Below are 22575 nucleotides of genomic sequence, written 5' to 3' on the forward strand. Positions count from 1 at the left end.
TTTGATCTGCCTTCGCTGTTGCACTCGGGGTTGCCCTGAATAATCCGGCTTGTTTATCGACTGTCACGCTTGGATGTTGTTCATCCCAGCGCCCGGTGTGGCATTCACACAGACCCAGCCTCGCAGGCCGCGAGCGCTCCAGTTACCCGCCGTGCACGGAGACGGGGAGGACCGTGCCAGAGAGAGCCGGAGAGTTCTAGATCGCTCCGCTCTGAGCAGAGGAGAGCGCTGTGATGTCATGCAGCGAGACCGAGCGCTTGGCACCCAGGGGGCATCGCCACAGAGCGTACACAGGAACCGGAGAGGGTAGGAGGGGCCAGGCGGCGAAGCCTGGGAAGTAACGGGAAAGGGCTTCTGCTGCGCATGTTGAGGGGAAAAGCACTTTGCTGCCCATTGAATTGAATGTAGAAATGTAGAAATCCAGGTGATTTAACAACCAAAGAAAACCTCATCGGTCCATTTTATTTTGTGTGATAAATTTCATTGTTTGTCAAACAATGGCTGTTTTGATCAGGTAGTCTTAAAAAAAATATTTGTACATTTTTATTACATATTTGCATTTTTTTCATTCTGCTTTTTATAGGAAACATAACAATTGTTAACCGAGTTTCGGAGTACTATCAGGGAAGTTTATTTTGCCTTAAAAAGTCTGATATTCCCCATTGATTTTAATGGGATCTCCAATGTTTTGTCCTCAGCATGCGCAGTACAGGCTTACTTCTGGGACTTCACAAGCTTAGGTTAGCTGAATCTGTGCTGGCCTGTCTAGTTAAATATGCGTGTCTGTGGACATTGCGGGTGAGGAGTGGAAGAGCTGCTTTCTCCTGGAGAGGAGCTGAAGATTCTGTGTAGATGTCGGTCTGGCAGCTGCCCCAACCCCCCTTCTCACCCCTCAGAGCCCAGGGTTGACTCTGTGCATCCCAGCTGGGAACGGCAAGTGCAGCGGGAACCGAACCCTCGCCCACGTTAATGCTCTAACGTGGACAGGATAACGTACACCAGATCGTAGACGGACAAGTCTAAAGCACTACTTGCCGCTTCTTGCCACACCGCGGCTCACAATTCGGGCTCGCACCGAGATGAGTCAGAGGAAGTCGCTTCACGAGCCCGATCGACTTGCAGGAGCCCGGTGAACCAGCGGGGGTCACCGGAGAACGATGAAACGTGGATGCCTGCCGACTTAACCCTCCCTAACTCTGGGGCCACCGGCCACAGCCGACACTGACAGGGGTCTGGATTTGAATGTGGACCAGGGTGCCTATGTATTCACTACAAATAGAACAATGCCTTAACCGGATGAGTCACCCAGCATCCCATGCTTTGCTTTTAATCCCTGAAGTGAATAGATGCTCTGACACACACAGGCACACACACAAATAAGCCGCGTTTCCACCAAAAGTACCCGGAACTTTTAGTCCCAGGAACTACTTTTCAAGGAACTAGAAGGTTCCTTCAGCCCATTGTTGTCTGCGTTTCCACCGTGGTCTAAAGTCCCGCGATGATTAGGCAAATTAGCCCACTGACGTATGAAAAAGCGACGTTGTCGTCGGTCCATCTGTCCTATGATTTCTTCTGTAACCCCATACTACCACCGAAGTAGCCTACATTATTTTCTAATAACCGGGACAGCCCGGAGGGGTTTATTCCACTTAGCCTATATACAACGGATTACCAACAATGACTATATATGGTTACTTTTGTATTTATTGATTTTTATCGATTTAATCACCTGAAATTGAAATATTATTCCGCAGCCGTTTGGGCATATTTTACCGTTGTCAAGCAAAACTGTCGTTGGTAGTTGAACTTGGACCGTTGTTATGCAACAAATAGGATATAACAGGCCAATAGTCAGATTGTAACTGTTTTATATATCCTCTCAAACACATTCATTATGTTTTTATGCGAACATTCACTTTCATGTCTTGACATCCGAGGCGACAGAATGCATTCACATTCCACAAATAACTGGCAACAACAGCAGAAAACATGCACATGTCGTAAACAATTTGCTGTTGAATTGATTACTTTCTCATTGTCAATTCCATATAGGCTAATCGCAAAATGACAAGAATAGAACGAAAACTCGGACTTGCGTGAAAATTTAAATTAGCAGTGGTACAGCCACCGTTTGCTTTCCTTCAAAGTTTCTGCTAGCTGAGCAGCGAAGTGTGCCCTCCAGATGCGAACCATGCACCATAAATTAGTCCATAGTCTTCCTGGTCTTTTTGTGGAATTGAAGAATGGCAGAGTAAAATTACAGCAGTCTGAAAAAGCAAAAGGGACGATTACTAGAATTAACCTGTTATTTTACCCTGACAAAAAGTGCGGAAGGTGATTTCCAGTTTGCTTTTTACTGTATCACCAATGTAAATTACGCATAACTACCGCATACCTCACATAACTGTATCAAACGTTTTGATTGAATTACAACGGGCTAACAAGGAAAATCCGGAAGAAAATATTCAGCAACCGAATTAAACCTTTTGAATGTTTTGGTACGTAATATGCTGTCCCAGCACGAATGCTTAGCATTTTATAAAAACGAATACTAAAGCAAGAAAAGAACAGAAGAGCACACGTTATAATTCTAAGACGTTGGCAGGCTATAACCAAAAGTAGGCTACTGCGCCGCATAACATACAAGTTTGATTTCAAGTTATTATGAAAATAAATCCGTTTGCGGCTGCAGATTTTTAAAAATGGCGGTTGAAATAAAACACTGCAAGTTGTCGACCAATCAGAAATTTTCAGCGCTTGCGCCCCACCCCAAAGGTTCCAGTACTTTTGGAAAGTACAACCCCCCGAGCAGGAGGGGGTAAAATAAAGCCCCCGGAACTTAATTTAGACCCTAGTTCCTGCTGTCGAAACGCACTGAGTTCCTCAAAAGGTTCCTAGTTCCAGGGTAAAGTTCCTGCGGTGGAAACGCAGCTATACACACACACACACCCACCCAGAACACGCACGCACAGAAACCCAACCTAACCCACTGTCGTGGTAAATTCATAGCATCTGTCCGCAGAAGCAGCACTCTCCCCTGCTGTAGAGTCGGCTGGAGAGACGAGGGGATTTCAGAGCTCTGTGTGACTGCGGTTGTTTGGGGAGGCGTAGGGGGGCCGGGTCATTTATGGGGGAGAAATACCCAATGGTCCAATCGGCCCTCGCTACATACTGTACTAGAGTAAAGTTCCAGTAAACATCAGCTCTGCAAACGTGGTGCGTGGTGCGCGCTTGGAAAGGCCATCCCGTGAGCAATTGCCATTTTCCCCTTTCCCTTTCCCTCTCGACTGGGGGGTGGGGGGGGATCTCAGGCCGTACCCAGACCACCGGGGGTGAAGGTCACGCTCGTGTGCCAAGCTCTTTCTGCTTGCCTGCTTGTGCTGGGGATAAGATCAACTGCCCCGGGAATCACGTTTCTCTGAGCTGGAGGGAAATCTGCAGTTGAGCAAGAGAGGAGTCGGAGAGAAGGAGCAGAGGGTCACTGAGACCGCAGAGGCAATGGAAGGAGTGACAGAATTTGGAGAGGAGTTCAGTAGGTGGTAGAGGTACCGTGTTGACTGAAGTGTCACAGTGTTGGTGGAAAAACAATGAAGGTGTCTTTGTGTGGCTCTGTGTCAGAGGTCAGAGAGAGAGAGGGATGATGGAACATGAAAGACAGAAGGTCTCTGAGCAGGCTGCCTGCTGTGATGTTTTGGGTGGTAGAGAGAGAGAGGCTTGACCTTTCATGTTCCTTTACCGAATGCAAATAAAACTTCATCGTTATGTAAAAATAAAGACTTTCTAATAGACCATCTTAACTGAGAGTGAGAGGGAGAGACTTTCACTTTTAAGACCCCGTTTTATTAATCAATTCAAAACAAAATTGCTTAGCCCCAACTCGAAAAAAACAACAGAATGTAAACGGAAAATACGTTAATAAAACAGAAAATGCACATGAAAAAAAGCCAAACTCGAATATTAATAACCAATTTTCCTCCTCCTACTGAGCACAAGCAATGCTGCAAGCACCAGCTAGAGAGGGGAGAGAGAGAGAAAGAACGTACTCAAGTACAGCTGGAAGACAACCCTGACCTCTCCCCTTTTTTCTTTGTGCGTGTTTGTGGGATAGTGCAGTCTCTGGCCAGTTTTAATGAAGAGTAACGCACACGTGATTGAATCCTTAGCACAGAACGTGCCGAGTTCGGCTCAGAAATCTTCCCTGCTCTGGCCAAGCAGGTCCGAGTCCGTTTCCAAGCTTTATTCAACTGTACGCGGGCCAAGATTCAGTCCGCATTCCTCAATCTTGACAAATATAAACGAGCGTCACGTTTTCTGACGCTTGTGACGAACTCAGTCCGGTGAATTACTGACCTCACCCAGACCGTTTGCGAAGGAAAAAAAAACTAAATTGCTGGCCTAACGCTGGCATTGAATTATGAGTCAGAGTTAAGCATGAACGCTGACACGGTCCTGAGCTCACAGAGTGGACGTGCAGGGAGAACGTGATTGGTGGGTGTGGGCGCGTACGAACGCAGTGCTGTACTTTGGGCCTGTCAGTCACGCGCCTGCGGCGTTGGCAGCGCTCCTCCCTCTTACAGCCCTGCTTCACTCTGTCTGTCCCAGGGCGTGGCTCCCCACCGCAGGACCGCTTCCCTTCTCTCCTGTGTTCCAGGAGAGAGAGGGATAATAACCAGACATCTCCCAGGCCGCTGTAGTGCGGGTCGGCCATTTTATTTGGCGGAGTAGTAGTCGCGGGTGCAGCGTGTTTAAGGTTAGGAATTTCTGTGCTCGCATGAATTGTATTCACTCAGTGTAAGCCGTGTATATGGGAGAGGCATTGTTGTGCAGCCTCCCTTAGGCGGGGGGGTGGCTGATATCATTGGCTAATTGGGTGGGGCACGGCTCTCTGAAGAAGGAGTGGGTCACGAGCCTGGAGTGTGCGTGGTTTCCACAGGATGCGGCCCTCTCTCGCGGTTTTGTTCTCGGGTCCGCGCGTCCGCCGGGCTTTCCGAGGCCTCTCCCCAGGCGTGTAAACGTGGCCTTCCTCCGTCCGGCGCGTTCGCGACTCGTTCCGTCACCGTTCGCCTTCCCCGGGCGGCCGAGACCGCGCTGTTATTCTGAATTTTTTCCTAGAGCGCGAACACGCGTATCCGGGCCAGGGGTGAGAAAGCCGGTGGCTCCGTTTCCAGTGATTCATGTCTGCCTTGGCTAGAAGGAGGAGGAGGAGGAGGAGGAGGAGGGTGCTTTAGCTGCCTCCGCTCCTGTGGGAACCTGCCAGCTGAAAATCGCGCTCTTATTTTGTCTCGATGTCCCCGCGCATTCGAACTTCGTGTGCCGCGCAGCTTGTTTTGTAATAGCGCGCGTAGGTGTTGGTGAGAAGATTAGCATACTGAAGTGTCTTAGCTGGACAAAGCCGCAGGCTTCAGTTATTTTACTCGAAGAGCAGTGGGTTCGGGCAAAGACAGGAAGCCTAGGTCACGCCCCCACTTTTCTCCCACCAATCCGGGCGCGCCACGCTGGGCGGGTCAAGGTTTCAGGTTGAATCCTTGTTACGGCAGCTGTGTGGATGGGTTTTGAAATATAGCGTGTGTTGGTCACACAGGTAAACGCAGGTAACAAACGAGGTTAAAGAGGAATGCTGTTATGATGCTGACGTCCGGTTCCTTTGCAGACAGTTGCATTAGAAAGAGCCCGGCAGGATTATTCCAGCGTCATAACGATAGATTTCATCATCTGAGCCTCGCAGGGCAATTGCTAATATATATGCAAATTAATCAATAAGCAGTGGAGAAGCTTTGATTTGTAAATAAGTAATGAGACTTTCTGATGGTACTCTGAGGCCCTAATAATTTCTCCAGGGCAAGATAACTCCTTTCTTTCTTTCCTTCTTTGTTTCCTCTTTCTTTCTCTGACTCTTCCACGATTTCCCTCTTGCTCACGCTTGATCCCTCTGCCTCTTTCATGCCTGCTCTTTTCCTTTTCTTTCTTCCCTCCCATTTTCCCTCCTTTTCCATCTCTGTTTCCCTCTTGTCTTGATTACTCTGTACCCCTCTCTTTCTTGGTTTCCTCTCCCTTCCCTTTCTCCTTTCTCTTTTTTCATTTCACCCTTTCCTGTCAGTCCGCTCACCCTCTTTTTCCATTTTTAGCCCCGTTCTCTCTCACGTCGTCTCCTCTGTTCTACCCTTTTCCGTATTCGCCCCCTCTCTCTCTCCCCCCTCCCTTCTCCTCCCTCTCTCTCGCTCTCTCTCTCTCCCCCCCTCCCTTCTCTCTCTCTCTCTCTCTCTCCCCCTCCCTTCTCTCTCCCCCCCTCCCTTCTCCTCTCTCTCTCTCTCTCTCTCTCCCCCCCTCCCTTCTCTCTCTCTCTCTCTCTCCCCCCCTCCCTTCTCTCTCTCTCTCCCCCCTCCCTTCTCTCTCTCTCTCTCTCTCTCTCTCTCTCTCTCTCTCTCTCTCTCCCCCCCCCCCTCTCTCTCCCCCCCTCCCTTCTCCTCTCTCTCTCTCTCTCTCTCTCTCTCCCCCCTCCCTTCTCCTCTCTCTCTCTCTCTCTCTCTCTCTCTCTTTCTCTCTCTCTCTCCCCCTCCCTTCTCCTCTCTCTCTCTCTCTCTCTCTCTCTCTCTCTCTCTCTCTCTCTCTCTCTCTCTCTCTCTCTCTCTCTCTCTCTCTCTCTGTCTCTGTCTCTCTCTCTCTCTCTCTCTCTCTCTCTCTCTCTCTCTCTCCCCCCCTCCCTTCGCTCTCTCTCTCTCTCTCTGTGTCTCTCTCTCTCTCTCTCTCTCTCTCTCTCTCTCTGTGTTGTAGCGGCGCTGTGGGCTGACTGTGTAAGATGGAGCCGTAACGAGGAGCTGCTTAATTAGCCGCCGCGCTCGTTGCGGGGGAACATTAGCCCGCTCCCTCCCGCGCTTTTACCAGGGGACTAATCTCATCATTACAGAGGAGAGACGCCAGCGCCGGGTGGGGGGGGGGGGTCACGGACCCACCGCACGCTCTGTTGCCGGAGAACAGCAGAACGCAATCCGACACGCTTGCGACGCGGTCCCGAGATTTGTTCCCGGCGCCTGAACGCGGCGTTTTATTAAGAAGCGTAAAATCTCTCCGCGCCGCCTCGCGGTCGGACGTTTCACGGTTCGAGCGCGCGGCTCATCGAACGCCGATGCAGAAGCAGGCTGGAGACTGCAGGGTGTTATGACCGTGTGTTCATGTAGAGAGGACCGCTCATGGTACGAGCTGTACACAGTGCTCGCAAACAGTGTGTCCCCACGGCTCATTGTAGAACGGCGCACTTGTACGCTCGCGGGAAATTTATTGCCGTGTTTCTGAAGAGGTCGCTCAGAGGGCTTTGGTTCGTGAAACAATCAGGGTCGTTATTCGCTTGTTCAATCCTGCGAAAAGCCGTTTCTCCGAGGCAGTTTTTGTATCGGGTCACGTTCAGGAGTTCTTGGAGGACGTGCTTTTAAAGGTGGCTGGTGGTACGGAACGCCTCGGGGCCGTTGCCGGGAGACGGGAGTGTGGGAGGAGCCCGCGGGCACCCACGTGACTCACCTGTCTCCTGCGGCTTTGCGCAGGAGGGCGAGGCTGACCTCGGTCTCCCCTGCTCTGCTGTTTCTGTCAGTCTGCCTCTGTCTTCATCTGTCCGTGTCCCGCAATACGTCTTCATTATTTTGCCGTGTCTGTCAGCTGCCTGCCCCGCAATCTGTTAGGATTTTGCTGCAAGTCTCAGTGATGTGTCGGAGCAAAACACAAGCACCCTGTCTCCCATGCAGGGTCCAAAATGTACTTTTTGTCCATACCTGCCTGCCAAAGTGATGGGTAGATGTGGGGGGGAGAAAATAAAATAAAATGATTGGCCTGGTGAATTTTTGTTCCGAACACACAAAAATTGTCAGATAAGATACAATTTTAGATTCAGAGTGGGTCCAACTTGCTCTTAACTGTATCCATCAGTAAAGGTACTTAGTTTATCACTAATGTAATGTCAGGCTTACAGTTACAGCTAATTTAGCTGACTAATATCATGTAAGGTAACGTTAGACAGAATTATGTCTTAATGTTGTTCTGTCCACGTTCATTATTCAGTAGTGGTCTCTTCTTTGTGTCTCCACATTGGAATGAGGTCACCAAGTCAAAATCTATAGCTGGCAGGTTTTAGCTGCTAATGAGGTGTTCTTCAGTATTTTCTTTATGTAGTTCAGTCTGAAAGCCAAATATTTGCACACACAAAGTATATGAATATGAACTAGCCTAAGTGATGAACAAGCTCCGGTGATTGGGTCCCTCAGAGATTTAGTTTTCCTCAACACAAAATTAGTGCGATTTTACCTGGAAAAACAAGACCAGGTTAAAACCTAGTATATGGCTGGACCTAACACACGTGATCTGGCCGACCAGTGGTGTGACTTCATAACTCGGCCGACCAATAACTTGGTCTAACACCCACTCAGTCAATCACAGACATCCATGTTTGTAGGGCTGGCCCCGCTGTTGCGGCCCAGCCAAAAAATGGAAATTTGGGTTCCATTTGTTTTTTACATGCCAGTGTGGTGGGTTGGCCTGTGTGATTTACCCAACAAAGAGAATGGGGTTGTAACGACCGTTAGATTGGAAATGCAATTACTGTGAGAACTGACATAATCAATAGCCTGTTTGTTTTTTTCTGCTGGGTGTTGAAATAGCAAATTCAGTTCTGTAGCTAGATAGCAAGCTTACTAATAACTTGGCTGTCAGCTTGCTTCACCTTGCTGTGGGTTAATGAAAAACAATCAAAATAAACCTCAGTTAGGCTATCAGTAACTTTTGTTGTACATTAATTGTGCTTTTTATATGGTCTACCTATTGTTGGTTAATGCTAGATAACATTTCAATGTCCTTGTGCAACCTTACCTGTGGTTACGTGCAGAATTTGTGACATCCAACAGTACTTGTGTCCCAAAGTACTACTGGATGTCGAGTGATTGTTTAAAGTGATTATTTATTTATTCGGTATTAACTATTTTTAACATGTCTTAATCACTTTACTAGGTTTGTAATTGTATCCGTCTAGCTAGTTATAGATATCTAGTATAATTCACAACTGCTAGGTTGTAAGGTTGGGTGGGTTTCCGGTTTTGCCGGTCCAATCCGGTTTGATTTTATGCAAACCGACTGAACCGGCATTTGTCATTATGAGACGTAGCCTACTGGCAAATTAAACTTGTATTGCATTAGTAATAAACAATATGACACCGTGATTAACATAATATTATGTTTGTTTATAAACGGAGCCACTAGTGTCTGAGTGCAAAAAAACAAAAGATTGACAGGCCGTGCTCAATTTAGTACCGAGGCCGGCAACAAGGAGGTCCAATTTCATTATGCAACGACTTGGCTGAATACTCGATTCTGATTGGTCCAAGGCCAGGGTGGGCATTATTTCTCAGTAAAGGGACACCTTGGCCTTTTAACAGTTCTAAAATCAATGTGCTACAAAATCCAGCATTCTAAAGCAGTTTAAACAGCAACTTTCGCAATTGAACTGTTGTTACATCCCCTCCCGTTTTCAATGTCCAATTTCACAATTGATGGCAACGTTGAATCACATTTCTGGTTGCTGTTGCTAGCTTTACAAATCGGAATCGTCCCTTATTTGGACAGTAGAATAGGCGTTACGCATTTAACTCATGGCTATGGACGCATTTTCAACTGTATGTTTGTGAACGATTACGTTTATAGTAACCGCTGTTTTGAATACAATTCAATAATTAGCTAGCTAGCTACCCGGGATAACAAGCATGCCGTGAGACCATTCTGACCTAAAACCAAGAATTTTAATATTGGCTAGGTGACAAGTGACGGTGAACCTATCATAAAGCTAGCTGGCATTCAAAACCCGTTTCAGAGGGTCTTAGAAAGATGGTTATGTAGCCTATACACTGCGCGACCACACCATTTAAAAAACAAGACAGTGCTAGGGAGATTAATTTGATTGACTTATGGTTTCATGCAGTTTTATTAAATAATGTAATGACGAAAATGACGAAAATTGGTGCTAATTGTATGGTATAAAACGAGAAGGAACAATTTTTTCTTGATAGCATCATTATTTTCATAGAATTAACGACCAGAGTTTTTGCGTAACAACGGTCCAAATAGAACTACCACCCGGGAGCTAGTGGTAAAATTCGGTATTACCGGTCCGGTCCGTTATTTGGCTTAATATCAAACCGGTTTGAAAATTTTTACACCGGCCGAACCCTACTAGGTAGCCAGTTTGGTAGACTTCTTAGTTACTTTCATAGTTCACAGGCTACTAATTTAGCTAACGTGCCAGTAGCTACATATATGCAAGCGCAAACCTCTGTGTCCGAGTGCACAACAATGTGATAGCGTTGTATCCAATAAGGAGTCAATGTATCATTATGGCGACGGAACCGGAAACGGATGGGAGCGGACAGTGCAGGCGGAGCGAACTGCACAGTTACACCCGTCTCTCTGTGTGTAACGCTGGCTCTGGTCTCTCTGCAGGCTGGTGCAGCGGCATGCTGGCTATGGAGTGGTGTCGGCTGCAGACTGGATGACAGGCTGCACTGGGAGAGCTGAGGCACACGCGGGCGGGACACGGGCACTGTGCTGAGCCAGCGGGCAGTGCCGGTGTGGTGACAGACAGACAGGACGACCTATTGGACGCCTCTCTTTTACCTCTCCATACCCAGTCCCGCCCTCTCTTGGTTTCCTCTACGATCCCAAACCCCCCTCCCCTCCCCTCCTTTCCCTCACCTTCCCCTCCTTCCCCCAACCCCACCCCCTCCCTGCCTTCCCTCCCTGTCCTCTTCCTCCTCCTCCTCCTCTCCTCCCTCTCTACTTCTACTGTCCCCTTCTCCCCTCTGACCCCTGACCCCTGACCCCTGGGGAGGACAGGATGAGCTGGCTGAGCCGGCTGACCCCGCGGGGTCCCGGGAGCCGGACGGGCCGAAACGGCGCCCCCTCCTGTCCGGTCACGGCGGACCCCGAGACCTGCCTCATGGTGTTTGAGAACCACTGGAGACAGGTGCGTCTGAGACCTGCCGCCGGCCGTGCTAGCCATGCAGGGCGAAACCGGGCTAATGTTGCTTTCAGCGCTCGCCGTTCGCTGCCTCTTTGTTTCTCATGAAAGGGGGCGATTCAGTGCATCAGTGTGGGCTTCCTTAAGACTGTTCTCTGCTCTTAAAAGCTAAGTGCGGCTTTCTTTCCCCCTCCTCCCCGCAACATGTCCTCACTCCTCTTTCTTCCTTACTCTTTGCTTTCTGTCTCTTTTGTCCTCTTTCCTCTACATCATTTCTTCTTTCCCCTCTTGGTCATTTTCCTTTCCTCTGTTCTGTTGTCTCCCTCCCTCCTCCTCCTTTACTCTTCATATTCCATCTTTGCCATCTTGTCCTCTCTTGCACTCTCTCTCTCCCCTTCTCTCACTCCCTCTCTCTCTCTCTCTCTCTCTCTCTCCCCCTCCCCTTCCCTCTCTCTCTCTCTCCCTCTCCCTCCCCCTCTCCCTCTCGTAGGTGTCGTGGGTGCTGGAGCAGAGGGACCCTCCCGGCTCGGGGGCGGGCGATGACCTGACGGCCGTGCGGAACCACACGGACCAGATGATGTGCCTGCTGGCGGAGGAGCGCCCGGGGGGCGGGGCCGGGGCCGGCGACGCCGCCGCCATGGGCCCCATCCTGGAGCTGGCGGTGACGGAGAACATCCTGGACCGGCTGCTGCAGTGGCACCTGCGCCGCGGCCTGGACCCCGACAGCCAGGGGGCGCTGCTCAAGCTGTTTGAGATGCTGATCGGCCGCTCCCAGCAGCCCCTGCTCCGGCACAAGCCCGTGCTGCAGCCCCTGCTGAGGCTGCTGGCGGCCTGCGCGGACCCCCAGCTGGGCTGCCCCCCGCCGCTGGAGAGCAGCCTGGTGCTGCTGCTCAACCAGGTGTGCGCGTGCGTGGCCCGCCAGCCCGCCGTGCTGGAGCTGCTGCTCCGCGCCGGCCCCGCCCCCAGCCCCGCCCCTGGACCCCAGGGCCCCGCCCCCATCCCCCAGGGCCCCACCAACCTGCTCATCTTCTCCCTGCTGGTGCCCTTCATTCACCGCGACGGGGCCATTGGCCAGCAGGCCCGTGACGCCCTGCTGCTCGTCATGGCAACCTCCGCCGACAACCAGGCCATGGCGCGCTACATCGCCGAGAACTCCTACTTCTGCCCGGTAAACATTACATGACATTACATTACATTACAGGCATTTAGCAGACGCTCTTATCCTGAGCGACTTACACAACGTTTTACATAGCATTTACATTGCGTCCATTTATACATCTGGATACATACTGAAGCAATGCAGGTTAAGTACCTTGCTCAAGGGTACAATGGCAGTGTCCTACCCGGGAACCGAACCTGTGACCTTGATGTTGCTAGACCCAGTTCCATACCCATTATAGTACACTGCCGCCCCTAAATGAGGCTACGTCGGGGCGGGGCGGGCAGGCCCGGCACTACAGCAAACATACAGTACTGTTTATTGTATCGGTTCTGCCATTGGCCGGTTAGTGCAGGAGCTGGGCGGTACTTTATCATGGCTTATGGGACTGGACACACGTACAGGAGGCAGCAGTATCCAGCCTTAGGGTGCAGAAAGAAAGCCTCAGTATCCAGACTTGGGGTGTGGGGGTGGGGGGATGGTTGCTGTTCTTGTACCCTTTAGCCAGACACGTAGGCTGAAAAAATTCTGTTATCCTGCAGTGTCAGTGGATCTAAAATAAGCTGTGAGATTGCCCTCCAGAAGGGCGTCTGCTCTGAGCTCTGCCAAGATATTAGTGGTCCTGTTCCTGTTCACATTGCTAATGCATTGCTAATGTAACTGCTATTTCTACCTCTACTGTTTCTGCTGCTTCTACTGCTTTTGCCAATGTTATTGCTACTACTGCTACTGCGACTGCTGCTCCTGCTGTAGCCAATACTGCCTCTGCTCCTGCTGTAGCCGCTGTTGTCATTGCTGCTATTGCTAGTGCTTGTCTTACTGGTTCTTCTTTTATAGTAGTAGTATCAATGTGTCGATTTGTTCTGTAGATAACATAAAACAAACATCTGGAATTCTGTGAATGTAAGCCTCCAGTGACGTCAGTGTGCACCAGGCACGTGTGTCCATGTCAGCGCTCTCTCCCCGCGTTTGGTGTGGCTCCGCCCCTCGCCGGCACGGCCCCGCCCTCGCCGGCATAATTGATGAGCGTGCGCCTGACCTACTTAGCAGCCCGACGCCTCTGCGGCTCCGCAGTTTCCCGCTTTGAGTTTCTCCTCCTCCCTCGTCCCTTCGTTTTCTCTTCCCTTCATTTTCCTCTCGCGACAGAGCCGCTGTATCTTCGCTTCCAGCGCGCACATATTTTCACTCCCTTCTGTTGCTTCAGAGTCTGGTGACTCACTTCATCTCCCAGTCATTTTTGTGGTCATCCTGAAAAAATCCACAGGGGTGTGGCCGCCTTTCCCCCAGTCGCACTCGCACGCGGGCCCCGGAGCGCTCGCGCTACTCGCTCCTGATTGGTTGGGCCCGCGAGCGCGGGGTGTGATAGCATTAGCAGAGAGAGAGTCGCATTTTCCAATGAAAACAGAGAGAGTGACGGTGCGAGTAGCAGCCTCCTGACCTGCTGCTCCACACTGCCCCCTCTGTCAGGGCTCGGGTATAGCAGCCTGTCTGTGTGTGCTTTGGCTGAAGTCTAAACGGACACGGATGCGTGGTAGAAGCAATCGGCCCAGACGCTTATCCCGTTGACGCTTACACAGTGCTTATCAGGCTCATTTCAAAACGGATAATTTGGCTGAAAAAACAGGGTTTGGAATGCTGCAGAGGGGTGTAGTGCTGCAGGAACTCAGCGGGCTGGATTTTTCTGCTCTCTAAAGACCCTGCGCTGTCTCTTTTTTTTTTCCTCTTGCATTTGAATTGTTCAGTAAGCCACAACATTAAGATGTATTCATACTTCTTCAAGTTTGCCACCGGGGAAATGCTCAGATTTCCTTTTGACGTAAAACGGATCGCCATGTTTGTTCCACATGCGTATTCACTTCAGGTTGACTTCTGATTGGCAGCCCACTAAGCATTGGCATGTCTTGATTGGTTAAAATGTAAACGGCTTGATAATTACTTGACAAACGTGATCTCCAAATGGCCAGCACCACTTATACTCAGCTGAATAAAATAGACTTAATATGATCTATATTTATGATAATCATATGCCAGATGACAGAGGGTACTTTAAATGACTGGTCCACAGTGAGGCGCTCGGGTAGAAATGGATGCTGGGAGCGCTGTGATTCCGCTGACCTCTGACCTTTGCCCCCCAGGTGCTGGCGACGGGCCTGAGCGCGCTCTACTCGTCTCTGCCGCGGAAGATCGAGGTGCGCGGGGACGACTGGCACGCGCTGCGGCGGGAGGACTGGGTGGGCGTGTCCTCGCTGGTGCTCTTCATGAACTCGCTGGAGTTCTGCAACGCGGTGGTGCAGGTGTCCCACCCGCTGGTGCGCGGCCAGCTGCTGGACTACGTGCACAACGGCTTCCTGGTGCCCGTGATGGGCCCCGCCTTGCACAAGGTGCCGCTCCCACCGCCCGTCTGCCTGCTGCTGCCGCCTGAGGCACGGCTGACACCTGCTGTGTGGGACGTGCCTCTCATCCCCTCCGCTCTTTTTCTCTCATCCCCCCTCTCTTTTTCTCTCTCCCCCCTCTCCAGTCCTCGGTGGAGGAGATGATAGCCAGCACAGCGTACCTGGACCTGTTCCTGCGCAGCGTCACGGAAACCGCCCTGCTCAAGACCTTCCTGCGCTTCATCCTCCTGCATCGCCACGACAACGACACCATCCTCAACACGCTGCTCACCCGCATCAGCAGCAACTCCCGGGTGAGCGAGGGGCGGGGTGTGGGGCGGGGCAGTGAGTGGGGAGGGGCAGGGTGCGAGGAGGAGCAGGGTGTGTGGAGGAGCAGGGTGTGGGGAGGAACAGGTAGTGGGGAGGGGCAGGGTGTGGGGAGGGCAAGGGAATTGTCTAGGCAGTGGCTATATTGGAAACACCGAAGGCCTGAATGTGTAAAGAAATGACATCATGCCCTTTAGAATGGACGGAGGGGGGAGGGGCCTGTGTGATAAATGAGGGAAGCAGCGGTCGAGAGATGCATCGAGGTAAAGCCTGACTGGAACACTGAGAGAGAAAAGAGGAAGAGGGGAATGCCTGAGGGAGAGACGGTCTGATAAAGTCGAAAAGAGATAAAGCGCTACAGAAGAGAGAAGTAATGAAGAGAGAAAATGAGGAAGGGAGGCTGAGAATTGAGAATCCTCCCCCCGTTCTCCAGAGGAGTGCTGTGTTTCTCTTTGCCTTACATTAGGCCTTTTACTGGCTCATTATCCAAAGACGTGTTACTGATGCCAGATTGGTCTTCCCGTTGACCTTAAACTCCAAGATTATAGTTTTTATTGTGGTAAAGCTTTTTATTTTTATTTTTAATATTTTCTTTGAATGCACTTTTTGTATGTCGCTTTGGATAAAAGCGTCTGCCAAATGAATGTAATGTAATGTAATGTTGAAAACCCCAATGAACAGTTTCTACAGCTACGTCCAGTGCCGTACATTTAGGCATTTTAGCTGTGACTTAAACTGCAGCTTAATTTCACGTAAAACCCATTTCTACAGTGAAGTGTTAAGCAGAACACTTCAGGTTGGGTAACTTGCTCAAGGGCACAGCAGCAGTGCCCCACCTGGGTTTTGAACCTCCAACTCCAGAGTTACAAATCCAGTTGTACTACTTCATATCAACTACGTTGATGTTTTAAAAACAGTGCAGCACTTACTGTATAGGAAGTGAAAGTTGTGTGAGAAAACAGTGCCAGTGCCAACCATTTGCAGGTGGAAACTTGAAATATTCAGTGTTGGTTACTCATTGGGTGTAACCAAATGATGTTGAGCTGTCAGTGATTGCCTCTGGAATTATGCAAGAGCATGCAGAAGTTTTGGACACCGTTTTGTCAGAGTACTGCAGAGTTACTGCTGACGCAGTATTCCTGGTGCCTGGCAATGCTGCCAATGGGAGGGGCCTAGCTCCAAAGGGGTGTGGCCTAGCTCCCAAAGGGCATGAGTTTTGGGTTAGTTTTTACGGCTAGGCCACTCCCCTTTGGAGCTGCTCCAGGCACCAGAAAAACCGTCCTCGTGCCCAGGGCTGGTTACATGACCGGCTGCTCCTCTGTGCCTCCCACAGCTGTGCATGGTGTCCCTCAGCCTGTTCCGCACGCTGCTGGCCCTCAACTGCGAAGACCTCATGCTGCAGCTCGTCCTCCGGTGAGTGCCCGGGCTCCGCCCACACCCAGAGCGGAGCGGGTCTGCCGGTCACGCTCCGCTCAGGGCTCCGCCCACACCCAGAGCGGAGCGGGTCTGCCAGTCACGCCCCGCTCAGGGCTCCGCCCACACCCAGAGCGGAGCGGGTCTGCCAGTCACGCCCCGCTCAGGGCTCCGCCCACACCCAGAGCGGAGCGGGTCTGCCAGTCACACTCCGCCCACACCCAGAGCGGAGCTGGTCTGCTGGTCACGCTCCGCTCAGGGCTCCACCCACACCCAGAGCGGAGCGGGTCTGCCAGTCACACTCCGCTCAGGGCTCCGCCCACACCCAGAGCAGAGCTGGTCTGCCAGTCACGCTCCGCTCAGGGCTCCGCCCACACCCACACCCAGAGCAGAGCTGGTCTGCCAGTCACGTTCGGCTTCTTCATTTCCTGTATTTCCGCGTTTATTTAGTCTCAGGACTTCCCCAAATGTGTTTGTGTTTCATGAGTGCCATTCAAAAATCTGTTATTTTCATTTTGTGTCATTTGTGATTATTTTATTTTTGTTTTTTGGGCACAGTACAAGGTCATTGGGTGGTAATGACATGTATGTGTTTTCGTGTGTGCGTTTGCGTGTGCATGCGTGATTACATGGGTGAAGCACATTGTAGTGCCCGTGAGTGCATTTAAAAGCCAACAGTTGTGCTGAAGCCCAGCGTTAAGACAGCTACAGTCTGATGTTTGATATTATGGGAAAGCTAGTTTGTTGATTCTCAGTGCTGAGGCAGCATTAGTGTGTTGATGCTCAGTGTTGAGGCAGCACTACAGTGTGTTTATGCTCAGTGTTGAGGCAGCACTACAGTGTGCTAATGCTCAGTGTTGAGGCAGCAGTACAGTGTGTTAATGCTCAGTGTTGAGGCAGCACTACAGTGTGTTAATGCTCAGTGTTGAGGCAGCACTACAGTGTGTTAATGCTCAGTGTTGAGGCAGCACTACAGTGTGTTGATGCTCAGTGTTGAGGCAGCAGTACAGTGTGTTGATGCTCAGTGTTCAGGCAGCACTACAGTGTGTTAATGCTCAGTGTTGAGGCAGCAGTACAGTGTGTTGATGCTCAGTGTTCAGGCAGCACTACAGTGTGTTAATGCTCAGTGTTGAGGCAGCACTACAGTGTGTTAATGTTCAGTGTTGAGGCAGCACTACAGTGTGTTAATGCTCAGTGTTGAGGCAGCACTACAGTGTGTTGATGCTCAGTGTTCAGGCAGCACTACAGTGTGTTGATACCCTGTTCAGGTACCTGATCCCCTGCACGCACGTCATGCTGAGCCAGAGGCGTGCTGTGAAGGAGACGGACATCTATGGCAAGTCCGCCGATCGGTTCCTCTCCCTTATCCCTGAGTGCTGCCGCCTGGACACAGCGCCCTCTAGTGACCGGGAGGACGACCCTGCCTTCTGGGATAAAGGTGAGGACTCTGAGAACATGCTGAATGATTGAGCTCAGTGAGTCAAGTTATTTAATTGTTCTTTTTTTCTTGCTGACATTGTCTTCAGGTGCAGAAGACAATATGGACAGTGATATGCGATGCAGTCTTTGTGTGTATGTGGAGTAACTGCATGCGTTTCTTTTGTAATTTGTAACACTGTAAGATTGATGGTGACACCTTTGGTAAATTTTCCACTTCTGGGTAGATGGTAGCTAAATACTCTGTGCTATTATGTATTCTCATCCTGTCTCATCCTGCAGTTCCGGGGAGCCCCACCGCGGAGTCGCCCGTCCACCCCAAGCCCAGCACCCCGTCCCGCCTGGTCCTCTTCATCCGGCAGCAGAGCAGCGGAGGGGGGGTGTCCCCCCCGTCGGGCTCGGAGACGACCCCGGCGTCCCCCCGGGGGGGCCCCAGCCCGCTGTCCCTGGACAGCCCCGTGCACGCGGCCCCTGAGGCCGGGGAGCTGGAGACGGGGTACCTGGCCTACCTGCGGGACGCGCGCCGGGGCATCGAGCTCTGCTCCTGGGGCTGCCGCGACTGGTCCGCCCCCTACGACGGGGAAGACCCCTCCCCCGGCTCCGTCCCGCCCCCGGCGCCTCCTCCCCCGCCCGTCGCCGCGGAGACCCTCGGGGCTAACGGAGAGGCGGGCGCGGACTCCGGCCAGCAGAGGGCGGCGGTGGTGGCGGCGGCGCGCTCGGAGTGGGGCAGCTCGGACCGGGACAGCGGCGAGTGGGACATCACCATCAGCAAGAACTGCATCAGCCTCACGCCCCGCACCAAGAAGCGCAGCCTGCAGCGGGAGGCGCCCCTCCTCAAACACGCGCCCCAGCCCCGCCCCTGCCCCCTCCCGCCCTCCTCGCAGCTGCCCCACCCCGCAGCGGGGCCCCAGGGACCGCAGGCGGCGCTTTACAACGGGGCGGGGCAGGGAGGGCCGTGTGCGGACGTGCAGGAGGCGGAGTCGGAGGTGAAGAAGGTGAAGAGGGACTCTGGAGGCGATCCGCCCCCTGGGGAGGCGGGGCTGAACGGAGGGGTCGTGGGGCGGCCCCCGGGCGGCCCGCCCACGTCTGGGGCGAAGCAGCAGGGCTGGGCGGTTCAGGGGGGTCAGGGCCAGCCCGCCACGCCCTTACCAAACGCCAGCGAGGCCCCGGAGCCCGCCCCGAAACCAAATTCGGCTCCGAACGCGCGGGTGGGGCCTGCGGAGCCGCCAGCGCCGAGCCTGGGGCTGGAGTCGGTGGAGAGCCTGATCGAGGAGCTCCTGGAGCGGGCGCCCGCGGGCCCGCTGGCCGGTGACCCGGGCGTCCAGGGCATCAGCATCGAGGCCTTCCACCAGGAGCTGCGCGAGCTGGAGGACCGCGTGCGGGAGAGGAGGGGGGCGGAGGACGCCGCCGCCAGGGACCCCCCTGTCCCCACCCCCGGCCCCGGCCCCGACCCCACCCCCGCGGACGACCGCCCCCCGTCGCCGCCGGACTCTGACCTCAGCGCGGCCGAACCCAAAGCGGAGAGCTCGGCGCCGGGCGTGTTGAGCCCCGCCCATCCCCTGACACAGCCCGCCTCTCAGCCTTACACAGGTGAGCTCGCTAGGGCCCGGGCTGCAGGGTGGGTTTGAAGCAATGTGGTGCCAGTGCTGAGCCTCTCTCTCTCTCTCTCTCTCTCTCTCTCTTTTTGTCACTCTCTGTCTGTATCTCTCTCTCTCTCTCCCCCTCCCTCTTCCTGCAGGACCCTTCGTGGCTGTGCTGTTTGCCAAGCTGGAGTGCATGCTGCAGAACTCTCTGTACGTCAACATCCTGCTGACCGGCATCCTGGCCCAGCTGGCCTGCTACCCCCAGCCCCTGCTCCGCTCCTTCCTCCTCAACACCAACATGGTCTTCCAGCCCAGCGTCAAATCGCTCATCCAGGTACAGAACCTGCGCGTGCTGTCCTCTCTGCTCCCTTTCTCTTCTGTCCTTCCTCTCTGCTCCCTTTCTCTTCTGTCCTTCCTCTCTGCTCCCTTTCTCTTCTGTCCTTCCTCTCTGCTCCCTTTCTCTTCTGTCATTCCTCTCTGCTCCCTTTCTCTTCTGTCCTTCCTCTCTGCTCCCTTTCTCTTCTGTCCTTCCTCTCTGCTCCCTTTCTCTTCTGTCCTTCCTCTCTGCTCCCTTTCTCTTCTGTCCTTCCTCTCTGCTGCCTTTCTCTTCTCTCCTTCCTCTCTGCTGCCTTTCTCTTCTGTCCTCCCTCACTGCTCCCTTTCTCTTCTGTCCTTCCTCTCTGCTGCCTTTCTCTTCTGTCCTTCCTCTCTGCTGCCTTTCTCTTCTCTCTTTCCTCTCTGCACTGTTTCTTATCTCTTGTTCCCATCTCTTTCTCATCATCCACTCCTCTTCCTATACCTTTTACTCTTCTTTTGATTCACTTTCTGTTTTGTCACTGTTGCAACTGTGTACCAATCAAAAGCTTTACTTGCCATTTCAAAACTCTGTGATTGGTCACTCGCTCACCTTTTACTAAAGGCTAAAATGGGCCCTCCCAATGGCCCTCTTTTCTGGATCACTCTCTCTCCCCCAGAATAGGAACTAGGCATTTGAGCTGAATCTCTGTCACGTATAAGCTGAAGTTCTGAGATCACTGAAGAACCGCATCGAGGCGTTTGTACTTAACCTCTCTCTCGCGTTCAGGTTCTGGGGTCGGTGAAGAAGCGCATCGAGGCGTTTACTGAATCTCTCTCTCGCATTCAGGTTCTGGGGTCGGTGAAGAACCGCATCGAGGCGTTTGTACTGAATCTCTCTCTCTCTCTCTCTCTCTCTCGCGTTCAGGTTCTGGGGTCGGTGAAGAACCGCATCGAGGCGTTTGTACTGAATCTCTCTCTCTCTCTCTCGCGTTCAGGTTCTGGGGTCGGTGAAGAACCGCATCGAGGTGTTTGTACTGAATCTCTCTCTCGCGTTCAGGTTCTGGGGTCGGTGAAGAACCGCATCGAGGCGTTTGTACTGAATCTCTCTCTCTCGCGCGTTCAGGTTCTGGGGTCGGTGAAGAAGCGCATCGAGGCGTTTGTACTGAATCTCTCTCTCTCGCGCGTTCAGGTTCTGGGGTCGGTGAAGAAGCGCATCAAGGCGTTTGTACTGAATCTCTCTCTCGCGTTCAGGTTCTGGGGTCGGTGAAGAACCGCATCGAGGCGTTTGTACTGAATCTCTCTCTCGCGTTCAGGTTCTGGGGTCGGTGAAGAACCGCATCGAGGTGTTTGTACTGAATCTCTCTCTCTCGCGTTCAGGTTCTGGGGTCGGTGAAGAACCGCATCGAGGTGTTTGTACTGAATCTCTCTCTCTCGCGCGTTCAGGTTCTGGGGTCGGTGAAGAACCGCATCGAGGTGTTTGTACTGAATCTCTCTCTCTCGCGTTCAGGTTCTGGTGTCGGTGAAGAACCGCATCGAAGCATTTGTACTGAATCTCTCTCTCGCGTTCAGGTTCTGGGGTCGGTGAAGAACCGCATCGAGGCGTTTGCCGCCACGCAGGAGGATTTCCCGGCCATGCTGCGGAAGGCCCGGCGGTACCTGACGGCTCGCGGGAAGCTGGACTGGGGCGACTCGCCAGTGGGCGTGCCCAACCTCCGCCGCTCCGACTCGCTGGGTGAGAGCATGCGGGCTGGGCGGGGCTGGGGGGCGGGGCTGGGTCGGGTGGGGCAGGAGCAGAGCAGGTCATATTCTCAGGACAACTGATTCTCTCTGTGCTGCAGTTGCCAGGGTGATGGGTTAGTGGCAGTCAGGTAAGAGGTGGATTCTGATTTCAGCTGTTCTCTAGATGAGTCCCTGCTTTCTTCCAGGAAGAGCCCAACTAAGAGTTTCTAACTCTTGAGAATAGGCTGTTAAGGGCCTGCAGCGCTTGCGCTGTGTTCTCACGGCTTGTTAAGACCCGGGAGCCTGCAGCGATCAGTGAACAGTGAAGAGCCTGTTAGCAGAAATTGCACTCCTGTGCTGGTCATTTCTCAGGCTTTGACAGATAGGACTGGTGGAGCCAGTCCCCTGACTGCCGTCATTTCATTTGTCATCCGTTTATCATGATGCATATGTAGAGTTCATTTGGGAGCTTTGTGTTATTGTGTGTGTGGTTGTGTGTTCATTTGTATGTAAGTTTGTGTGTGTCTGCACATGGCTCAGTTAGTCTCTGTTAAACCTATGATAAGACACAGCAGTATGTTTTTGTTTTTTTTACCTGTTTCCATGTTGCACTTGTAACATTTTCTTTTTTCAGTGTTTTTTTTTTTATCTCTGTATGAGATGAGTAATGGCGCTTGTCATTTCCTGTTGCATAATCACCATGAACGCATCAGTGTGCTAATCCAAAGAATATGACCTCGCTTTACAGCTAAGCAGATGACGTTTGAAACTGAATAGCTTGTGTTGTAGTAACCATGTAAGCAGCATAACCAATTTAAGATTAAGTACGTCGTTAAGTATGTAGGGCAGATGTTTCCTAAATCTGAAGGACCCTCGCCGCAGTGCTGTAATACACTTGCTATTTAACGCTCTAGCCTATGGAACACGTGTAAAGCAACGTGATAATATGTCACTCTATATTAAAGAAGCATTTAGCATGATTGATACATGAGAAATTACAGTACTCATGCTACTCAGTTTAAACCAAACTTATTTTATTTTTTTTATCTGAAGCAAATTCATAGAATGCACATGCATCTTTTAATGGGATGTAATGATCTTTTGTTTTTTCCAGCATACTGTAATAAGTGAGGCAATAAAAGGCATTCTGGTTTGTCATCTGTATTATTAGAAAAAGTGATACAAGTCAATATAATTACTGCATGTAGTGAAAATATGTTAGAAATGAGCATTTATTTCAGTGATATTATGGTTTTAACATGCGCCTGTAATTTACGTACA

The 22575-nt window shown here is 51.8% G+C and overlaps 1 protein-coding gene across 5 annotated transcripts in view; it reads left to right on the top strand.

The window, feature by feature from the left end:
• Positions 1-22575, top strand: part of LOC118223717 (FTS and Hook-interacting protein homolog) — a 34419-nt gene that overhangs the window by 5654 nt on the left and 6190 nt on the right. For 4 of the 5 annotated variants that reach the window (XM_035410632.1, XM_035410633.1, XM_035410635.1 and 1 more), the window contains exons 2-10: positions 10471-10993; positions 11478-12155; positions 14282-14527; positions 14665-14832; positions 16179-16258; positions 17527-17696; positions 17978-19285; positions 19434-19612; positions 21145-21307. In XM_035410632.1, the coding sequence (XP_035266523.1) occupies positions 10865-10993; positions 11478-12155; positions 14282-14527; positions 14665-14832; positions 16179-16258; positions 17527-17696; positions 17978-19285; positions 19434-19612; positions 21145-21307 (3121 nt within the window). In that variant the 5' untranslated portion in view covers positions 10471-10864. The remainder of the gene's footprint in view (positions 1-10470; positions 10994-11477; positions 12156-14281; positions 14528-14664; positions 14833-16178; positions 16259-17526; positions 17697-17977; positions 19286-19433; positions 19613-21144; positions 21308-22575) is intronic. The other variant, XM_035410636.1, reaches the window with a different exon arrangement.

The sequence above is a fragment of the Anguilla anguilla genome, chromosome 3, assembly GCF_013347855.1.
Source record: "Anguilla anguilla isolate fAngAng1 chromosome 3, fAngAng1.pri, whole genome shotgun sequence".
Lineage (NCBI taxonomy): Eukaryota > Metazoa > Chordata > Actinopteri > Anguilliformes > Anguillidae > Anguilla > Anguilla anguilla.